The 10,199-nt window shown below is 40.0% G+C and overlaps 1 protein-coding gene and 1 long non-coding RNA gene across 2 annotated transcripts in view; both read right to left on the bottom strand.

Annotated features, from left to right (window-relative positions):
* The window catches only part of LOC116695268 (uncharacterized), a 5,906-nt gene extending 2,757 nt beyond the window's left edge, over nucleotides 1-3,149 (bottom strand). The window contains exon 1 of the long non-coding RNA XR_004333404.1: nucleotides 3,139-3,149. This is a non-coding gene — a long non-coding RNA (uncharacterized LOC116695268). The remainder of the gene's footprint in view (nucleotides 1-3,138) is intronic.
* Nucleotides 1-7,595, bottom strand: part of ghrhrb (growth hormone releasing hormone receptor b) — a 39,598-nt gene extending 32,003 nt beyond the window's left edge. Inside the window, exon 1 of the mRNA XM_032525388.1 lies at nucleotides 7,235-7,595. Within this exon, the coding sequence (XP_032381279.1) occupies nucleotides 7,235-7,336 (102 nt within the window). The 5' untranslated portion in view covers nucleotides 7,337-7,595. The remainder of the gene's footprint in view (nucleotides 1-7,234) is intronic.
* Between the last annotated feature and the right edge of the window lie 2,604 nt (nucleotides 7,596-10,199).

The following is a 10,199-nucleotide window of genomic DNA, read 5'->3' as shown; positions in this document are numbered from 1 at the left end:
TGTGTGTGTGTGTGTGTGTGTTTGTGTGTGTGGTGAGGGGCGCGGGCCCTTTAATGTTTTCAATCTACATCTTATCTCCAGGTCAAGTAATTAAAGTAATGTTTGCACAATGACCCCCAGGTACATTGAATCCATTACATCTCACTTCTCATTCACATCCTGTTGTCTTTACACACTTTAAGGGAATAGTTTGATATTTTTCATTTTTTATTTTGCGCCATCATCACGTCAGCATTTCCTCCTTTTATGACGAAAACATTCCTACACAACTAATGTAGCTCAGCGCACATTCTTTCAGGAAGCCCGAACTTTTAACGAGTGCACTCCTAAATCCAATTCAGCGGTTATCCTAATAAGCATCAGTATATTCCCACACAGTCAGTGTGACCTACAAAAATGAGCATTCCAACCGAGCTGGTTTTCAAATGTTTGAGTGGCTTGAATACGCAACGCTGGAAAAAAAAAGCCCTTCAGGGAGCATGAGATCTATGATGCACAAGGCCATTCATAATTGCTTTGCTTTGCTTTTGGGGGTCACAATGAAGGTGAAGATAGTAATTACCAAGGAAGTTCCACGGAGGGCAATTCAATCCACAAACATACCAATCTCCATAACATACCACATACATCTCATTATCATCCCAAAATAAGAGGATCCAAAGCTGCTCGGACATCACAACAGCAAAAAATATTTTAGAGATCAAATCAGAAAATTTTTATTCAATCATAGTAGTTGATGCAAGGGATTGGATCAGAGCTACTGGCTTTATGTGTTCGGTCATTTCACAGTGCCAGAGCTGCCAGAGCCATGTCATTTCTCTGGCGCTCCATTGTTCCAACCTCAATAACCTGAAGAATTCCCTTTGGTCCTACAGCCCTCTAGACCAACGTCCCTTTGTAGACCTGCACGATTTTTTATTATACAATTGCGATCTTGATTCACCCTGATCACGATTTATTTTTATAAAAAACTTTTTTTTTTTTTTTACGAGCTGACTGCAGCAGAAACGCCACTACTTCCTTCTGTGAGTTTTAAACATAGACAACAAATTAAATAGGTTTAATGCTCTCCCTTCTCTCCATTGAAGCCTGTATGTTTTCAGGCTTGTGGTGATGCCCAACGTGCTATAGCTGCCAAAATAAATCTGTTTGGTACTACCAATTAGTTTAGTTTTTTCCTGGTTCACGTGTGCAATAAACATTACACTTCGTGAGAAATAAATCGTGGCAGAGAATCGTGATATCAATTCTAAGCTAAAAAATCGTAAATCATATTTTTCATATCATATCAGAAATGGGCGGTCCCCTAGTTAACCATACACTCTTAAAACTGCTGGGTTAAAAATAACCCAACTTGGGTCATATCGGTAACCCAGTGCTGGGTCAAATATGGGCCGATCCATCGCTGGGTTGTTTTGACCCAGCAGGGTTGGGTTATGGTTCTGACCCAGCATGTTGGGTTATATTTTCTACCCAACAATTGGTTAAAATAACCATGTTGTTGGGTTAAAACAACCAAAATCTGGGTTAGAAAAATACAACCCATATTCTGGGTTATCTGTATTTTTTTTTTCACTTGATTTTTGCATTAGAAATGTATTGATGAAATTATGAAATATCCCAAAAAATCCCAGCATTTTCTTTTATTGCTTCAAGCCAAATATATCACTTTAGACAAAATTAAACGTTACAATTAATTTCAGTTAACATTAATAATAGTATACAAGAATACAAAAGTAATTTTACATTTTTGATTTAAAACATATAGTCCTCATAAATCCACTGGAGGTTAAAATTACAACACATAGAAAGTGGAAAGTGATGGACATCCGGTTGAAATAAGGGACATCCAGCGGAATGTAAGTAAATAAGTAAGTAAGTAATTGTCCGCCGGCACCTGAACAATCTCGGAAATGAAACGTCGATACAGACTAGGTGTTTGGTAGATGACTTCACAAGACAAGGTACAGGAGTGATTTCTTGAATTTGGCGAGATCACTGTCAACCCCATCCCTGACACCATAGAAGCAGGTTGTAAAACATGGATGGGAACATCTCATGTTGCTCAAGCACACAACGGCACCTTTGTTATAAGTGGGGCAAGATGGATAGATAGATAGATAGATAGATAGATAGATAGATAGATAGATAGTAAAATATGTTAGACTGTATTACAGCATGTCGCTTTTTCAACATTTGTCGCTTTTTCCGTCATTTTGTAGATTTTCCCCACATTTTTGTAGCTTTTCTCTTCTTTTTTGGGGCTTTCCTCATAATTTTTGTCCCTTTTTTTAACCTTTTTGTCGCTTTATTTATTGTTTAGTTTTTTTTAACACGTTCGCTTTCCATTATTGTTGCTTTTTTTGACACTTTAAGAGCTTTTTTCTGACTTTTGTTGACATAGAGCCCTACAAAAACTCAGCAAAGCATTTCCATAGCCATGATAGAATTTATCAAAACAATGACTACATTTTTAAAAATCGGCTACCACACAGCCGACTCACAGCAACCTGTTTCACAGCCTGAATATGAAAACTCTCTGCTTCTGTCGAAGTCTTAAAGTCAGAAAATCTGTCAAATTCTGCTTTAATTGTTGTGTTTTTGGTTTGGCACGCACTAGGCGGGCCAACATTTTTCGGAAACCTAAATGGGATCAAAATCTGTGAGGGGCCGGGTTTGCCTCGTGGGCTTCGAGTTTGACACACGTGCTTTAGACAAAAACATCCTGAAGCAATTTTTGTCCATCACTATTCCAATGAACTTAATCTGGTCCTCTGAGACACGTGTCCCTGAAGCACGTGTCTTCTTGTTTGATCTGCTGGCGAGTTTCTACTCTTTCTTTAACACAACACCAACCAATCATGACACACTGAAAGCTTTGAAGAAACAGCCGAGAGGAGAGACATACTGTATGTACTTGGAGCAAAACCTGAGGAGAAAAGGAAACGGAACGGGACACACTGACAACACACAAGCTTTGAGATGATTAATGATCGGTGAGAGTTGAGAAGAGAGGCAGAGAGGACAGAAGCTGAGAGATAGTCCTCATGGTTGGGCCCTGCAGGATTAATGGTATGCGCTGTTCTTTTCTAAATTTAGCTTATGTAAGAAACATGTGACTGGCATTTTTAAACCAACGGACAGACAGAATAAAGACTTTTTTGTTAAGTTCATTTAGGGATTTTATCATGAAGGAGAGATGACCTGTGAGTCCCTTCTTTAACATGGCTTAAGGCTTCAGTCTGTGTGCTGGGGTCATAGCATCAGCAAATGTTTCTCATTCGTATTATTTGACTTCTCATTTTATTTCAATGTGACTATCAGTGTTTTCTCTTTTTGGTTTCTTTATAAGTAACACTTCCCAATCAACAATCAGTCAAGTATTAGTCTATGTCAACGACAGTTCATTTGTGGGATAGTTACGCCAGATTGAGTGACGACTGTGATTGGTTTGAAGAAATGCAAACAACCCAGAGCGCAAGACTAGTTTAGTCCAAGTTTTGTTGGTGTGAAGATCCTCGTAATTAAGAAAAAATGAGGGTAAGTGTCCATTTAGAGGGAAGAGGATGCTCCCAGACTTCCTTCTGCAATTGTGTCATTTAAAGATTTTGAAGGTTTAGAGAAACATATTATTAAATGTATGGAGCAAAGTTTTTAAATCTTTCCGATTCCATCAGTCATCTCATGACCCGTCACATTTATCTTGTGAGGAATCAGAGGCGTCCTTACATGCAGGTTGGCTTCCGCCAGCCTCAAATACTGAAATAACGGGCCCCAAGTCCTAAATATTTTAGCAACATAACAGAGGCTGCCATCTGTCAGCCTGATATTGCATCATTCTTTTCATTTCCCGACACACGAACCCCTCCTGCCTTTGATTACAGCTGCTGGATTACTGTTGCTTGCGATTCGCCCCAAAAATCAATTAACTGCACACACAACACAATATGACCACCAGGAAAGGTAACTCACAGAATCTAGAAACCATGGAGCACATTTCCTCCATGTAGACCTCTCTGCACTGCTAACCGGTGGAATAACAGGTTGTTTTTAGAGCAGAGGCACGATTTGTCTCTGGCTGGAAACAGCGGGTTGGGAGTCATTTAACGTCAGGACAAGTTACTTAACACATTGAGATTTTCCATAAAAAACATAGAGTATGGATTAGCTTACTCAATGCATGTAAATGTGGATGTGTGCACACTAAAGGAGACTTTTTGCATCAGTAACAAACACCAAAGGCCCCTGACCTAGCAACGCGTTGGGAGTGAGAACGTGTCGTCCTGCATGCTATGATTACTTTTGATGCAATTAAAGTGATCCAGCAGGCCAATAAGTGGCATTAGACATCGATCCTGCGCTATAACAATGATCTTTAATTGGCCAAGAGGATAAAAAAAAGCACCTTCAGAGTCTCTGGAGGAGGAAACAGCTAATAAAGGAAGGCACAACACTGGATCATTGACAGCCTTCAGGTTCAGGAAAGACATGTCACAAATCATGATCCTCCACCCATGAACCATGTTATAGCACACGTCCATGTGCACGTTGCTACTCCCGGATTTCCAAACCGACCATAATCTCGTCTCGTTTATAATACAATCTCTATTTCCCAAAAGTAGTTCCCCGAAATGTGTTTCTGAAAACATTTTCCACACAAGTGAGAAATCTTCATTTCAGATTGACAACGGCCACTTTAAAAGATTTCCTTCAGCTTTTGAGAGGCGTCGAGCTGACCCGGCTGCTCCTCATTTGCATGAAGATTAACTTTATGCAAACGAGGAGCAGGCGACCCGACGCCACAGCTTCTCCAAAGTTCCCTCAACGCTACCAGAATGCATTGCACAGTTTTTGCTTTCACAGAAATGAATGGGACCAAATGACGCTGACGATGGACACAAACCATCAGGTCAGCTGGTGGAGAAGAAATGGCTCCGCGGTGGCCTGAAGTCCAACAACAAAACAGGATGAAGTGGAATATTCTCTGCCCTGAATGTCTGCATTATTTAAATTTCCAACCGGTGTGCGTAGGCGTTGATTTTGGTGGGCACGGTGGGTGCACGCACCTATCAGATTGAGTCGGGAGTTAATTTGGCACCCACCACTTTTTTTTGAAAACCTCAATTTACTTAAAAAAAATAAAAACAAAGTTCATAACACATAATTCTTGAGCGACAGATGCCAACAAATCCACAAAAATCTCCATGCCCACAGGGCAGGCCCAGACACAGCCGCTCTGCTGCTGCGCTGGCTACACACTCCTCTCCTTTCATAGCTCCTCTCTCTGAGTCCGATGTCACGTCATGTCAACATGGCACATGGATACATGAAGCAGAACATAGTGGCTCACATGTCTAATGCTTTTTGAAAACATCACATTTTTGCATACATTTTTATTCATTTACATTGGTAAGCTACAGGACAGCGTCTTGTCTCATTGTACCCAGCACTTGTGAAAATGCCCCCCCGAATGCGTCTCTGCCCCCGGAACATTTCAAACCGCACTGACGCTCATGCCCGTGTGCATATGCAGAAAACCGATATTAATGTTTTCTCTTTGCTGCTGTCTGTCTGCAGCCAGAGGCAGCAGAGTCAAGTGAGTGTCCAGTGTTAATGGAGTCACAGGAGACATCCCTGGATCTTTTCTTCTTACTGAGGGAATATTTATTTGAGGTGGGCTATATGTGTGTGTGTTTTGTCGATAGATAAGACTTTCATCTATTTATGTTAGCTTGGGATATTCTTATTTTGGCAGCAAAATATAAAGCTAAACTAATAATCTGGAATATTAAATCACCACACAGAATAACAAATGATGGGCTACTCCAGACAAATAACTCATCCATCAGTTAATCATGTGACGATCATTCATTCCAGACACACGAGACAACACGAGGGCAGCAGGTCAACGTCTGCGGGAAACTGCTTCTCATCTGGATTGGTTGTGTGTTATAATATTAATGTAATATTCTCAAATTTAAGATCTTCCTCTACAGCGCATGTGTTAAACTCAAGGCCCGTGGGCCAAATCCGGCCCCTCGCAGATTTTCGATTCGGCCAGCATATCAATTTTAGGTTCATAATACATTTTGGCCCACCTAGTTTTTGTCTCACTTTTTCAACAATTTGACACTTTTGCTGACATTTTGGCGTTTTTCTTTAACATTCTTGTCACTTTTTCCAAAATCTTTTGTTGCCGATTCCAATGTCCGTTCTCTCAGAAACAACCTCTTTTGTCGTTTTTGTCTTAGCTAACTTACTATTTCGGGGCTTTATGTTGACAGCGTGGCCCTTAGTGAAACGGAGTTTGACATCCCCTGCTCTCCAGCGTTGAAGAGGACAACCATGCTCTGGTTTATTGGCATTTCTTTAAAACGACCACCAATTGTCTTGATCTAGGATCTGAGCACCGGACAGCGCCGCGGTGCCGTTGAAAAATAGCCTCGGGAAGGAACTTGTTTTGGTGGAACCCTGCACAGATCTGAGGAGCAGTTAGCCATAGACCTCATGAATCCACCAGAGCTTAGAATGATATCTGGACAAAAATGAGGGACATCCGGTGGAATTTCCAACAACCTTCAAATTTGGCTTCACAATGTACCGATTCGTTCTGTACACATGCAGGATAAGCAGTTAACCTAAAACTGAAAAAATAAACTCGAGGTTAAAGGCTTTTAGAACCATTTTAGCGTAATAAAAAATAATGCTAGATGGCTGTGCTAGGTGTGCATTTTAACATCATTCTGGACCACCGTGGTAGGGAATACACTGCATTATGTAACTAGAGAGACACCAACAATTCTGAGAAAACTTACTTTGATGATGAGCCACAGGCCCATTGCTACAAAAGTGGGGGGGTCTTACAAATGAAATCAGATATGTGTCTATAGAAAAGCAGAAAATTCCAAAATGCAGCATCAATAATTTATGAACATTTGAGATATATGCGATTTTGATTAATGGCTTACTGAGCACTACTTTCAGAATATAGCTCAGAATGTTTTTCTGAATGCATCTAGATTCTGGGTTTAGTTTCATGATGTATTCCTAGAGTAGAGCTCCCAACCTGACATTAACGCAGACTTTTTTTTTTTTTTTTGCAATTATTTTTTAAGGGTGCGAGGATCAAGTTATTAAAAAAAAGGTCTTAAACAACACTGCCATCATAATCCTCCTCGTGCCAACCCTGCAGACCCATAAGGTTACCCGGAGGGTTAATTGCGCGTGCACTCACCGTGTCCCACAGCGCCGGCTGCAGCAACAGACCCGTGTGAAGTAATGTGGCCATCCATTTCAACCGCGAGCTTCCAGAGAAAAGACTTCTGTGCATTAACATTCTTCTTGTTCACTTTGAAAACTACGCGCAGAAAAAGAAGTCAAAACATGTCCAAGGATGCTATCAGACTTCAAAAATTGAGAAATCCCTTCCCTTTTTTTAATTGTCTTTTTTTAATATAAATGTCCAACATGAACTGAGCCGCGTGATGGCCGTTTGTCGATATGAATGTCCTCGGGTGTCTCTCCGGTGTCCGGTGCAGGGAAAGGTCCGCATCACGCGCGGGGGAGAGCCGGGACTCGACTGAGCCAAACAAGGTGCGCTCCTCCCTGAAAAGGCAGAGACGGAGCGGCGCGCACGGGCGCTGCAGCGGCGCGCAGCCGCGCGCTGACACATGACAGAGGACACGATTCAAGACTCAAGATACTTTACTGCCACTGTATGAACACAACCAAATCCCGTTAGTGGCAATCAGTGCAGCAGCAGCAACTAATGGAGTTGCACTTGTTGTCTAAGTTTGCACCTTCGAGGTTGAAAGCACGTAACCCTCACGTTGTCCTCGGGTCAAATTGTCCCGTTTTCCTATATCAATGTTCTTTTTAATTCCCCAAAATAACATGATTGATTCCACACAACGCTCTTTGCCAAGTACAAATCTCTACTTTCATTAATTTTGTGGCGTCTTATTCAATTTTATAGCATTTGGAAAAACAAATTAGTATTGAGTAAAAGTTGACATATTCCAGTCTGTGATTATCCATTAACATCCATTCCTTTAATTTTAGTCTCAATAATTCCTAATTTCTGCTTTTCTAACTCAAACAATAGGTGTAATTTCCTATAAATGAGGTTTATGGACCAGAAATTCCAAAAATAACTGTAAAACTAAAGTTAATAGGTTAGTGTTACGTAGCTTTGAAACGTCAAAAAAAGTGACAAAAACAGAAGAAAAAGTTCAAAACATCGATAAAAAGCGTCAACAAAAGTGTTGATTTTCAATTTTGACAGGAAGACAACACAAGGGTTAATTGGAAGTCGCTTTGGATCAAAGCTAAATGGAATGTAAAAAAAAAATTAAAAAATCTATAAAACTAAAACAGGTAGCCTGTTGCACATAGCACCCATGTGATCCTTTGCAGAGGTTTTGGGGTGTGGAGTTAGTCCTAACACACAGTATCACACTAGAATCACATTCAGAAATCTAACCCTATTAGACCTACTTACTAGCAATGTATCTCCTGTGTCATGTACAGCTGATTTGTCTCTGTATACTGAACATCAAAATGCAATGTTTGTTTATCAAAAAAGCTCAGATGATAAAATAGACAAAATGAGGGCCATTATTATGTAAAGCTCTGGAAAACCAAGCTAAATGGACCTTGAGTCAAGATCGTTGATACTGTTTTAGTTATTCCTGCGATAGGACAGGCTTCTTCTGTCGTCAATGACCTTTATGTCCCTCTCTGAGTCAGAACATGTGTCATTTACGGTGTGTGTAGCTTACTGTCTGTTTACACTGTTTAGCTGAATTGGAAAAATGAATGAATAAAGTGTTATGTAACAAAACTTACTTATTTTGCCCCAAACAATTATCTTTTCCTAAACCTAACTAAGTAGTTTTGTTGCCTAAACATAACCAGCTATATTTGAATTCACAACCACACCTTTAGAAATGTGAGGGCTCTATAGCCAGAGAAATGTCCTGAAAAGGTGCATGCTATTTAGACACCTTAGACTATTTAGACACCTTAGACTATTTAGACACCTTAGACTATTTAGACACCTTAGACTATTTAGACACCTTAGACTATTTAGACACCTTAGACTATTTAGACACCTTAGACTATTTAGACACCTTAGACTATTTAGACACCTTAGACTATTTAGACACCTTAGACTATTTAGACACCTAGACTATTTAGACACCTTAGACTATTTAGACACCTGACATATTGACACCTTAGACTAGTAGACACCTAAGAATATTTAGACACCTTAGACTATTTAGACACCTTAGACTATTTAGAAACTTTGACTATTTAGACACCTTAGACTTTTAGACACCTAGACTATTTAGACACCTGCGATATTTAGACCACTGATATGTAGACATTTAGATATTAGACACCTTCGACTATTTAGACACCTAAGACTATTTAGACACCTTAGACTATTTAGACACTTTAGACTATTTAGAGACCTTAGACTATTTAGAGACCTTAGACTATTTAGACACCTTAGACTATTTAGACACCTTAGACTATTTAGACATTTTAGACTTAGACTAGACTTCTCTTTGTTGATCATTTTGGGACGACTCCCGCAAGGAAAATGAAATTTCCAGCATCTTACTAAAAAGGTATAAAAACAATAAAAATAAAACCTTTGGCTATAAAAAAGACCTTTAGCATAAAGTATCAGTTGAGAGCAGTTAGAGTGTCCCGGTATGTATGAGAGCAGATTATTATTTAAACAGTTGAACTTCCTGTTCTGCACTGTCCTCTTGTCCTCTTGTGTTTTATCTGTTTTTATTTATTTATTCTTTATTTTTTTAACTGTTTATTCTTGTGTAAATGTCACAGCGGTCAATTCAGTCCTTTTCAGGTAACATATCCCACAAATAAGGAATTATTACCTTAGTGTGTGTGTGTGTGTGTGTGTGTGTGTGTGTGTGTGTCCTGTGGTATAGTAGGCATGCCCTTGCAGTTATGTTTATTCATTACTCAGAACACTTCAAATAATCAGTGAGAATAAACAGGGCAGGTTGACAGCAGCCAACAGAGCAGCGTGTGTGGTGTGTGTGTGTGTGTGGTGTGTGTGTGTGTGTGTGTGGTGTGTGTGGTGTGTGTGTGGTGTGTGTGTGTGTGTGCGTGTGTGTGTGCTGGAGGCACCTGCAGAGGTCGATCGTTACAGAAGGTGCATT

Source organism: Etheostoma spectabile, chromosome 9 (genome assembly GCF_008692095.1).
Source record: "Etheostoma spectabile isolate EspeVRDwgs_2016 chromosome 9, UIUC_Espe_1.0, whole genome shotgun sequence".
Lineage (NCBI taxonomy): Eukaryota > Metazoa > Chordata > Actinopteri > Perciformes > Percidae > Etheostoma > Etheostoma spectabile.
Note: the sequence above shows the minus strand (reverse complement) of the source record. Positions and strands in the feature narration are given on the sequence as shown.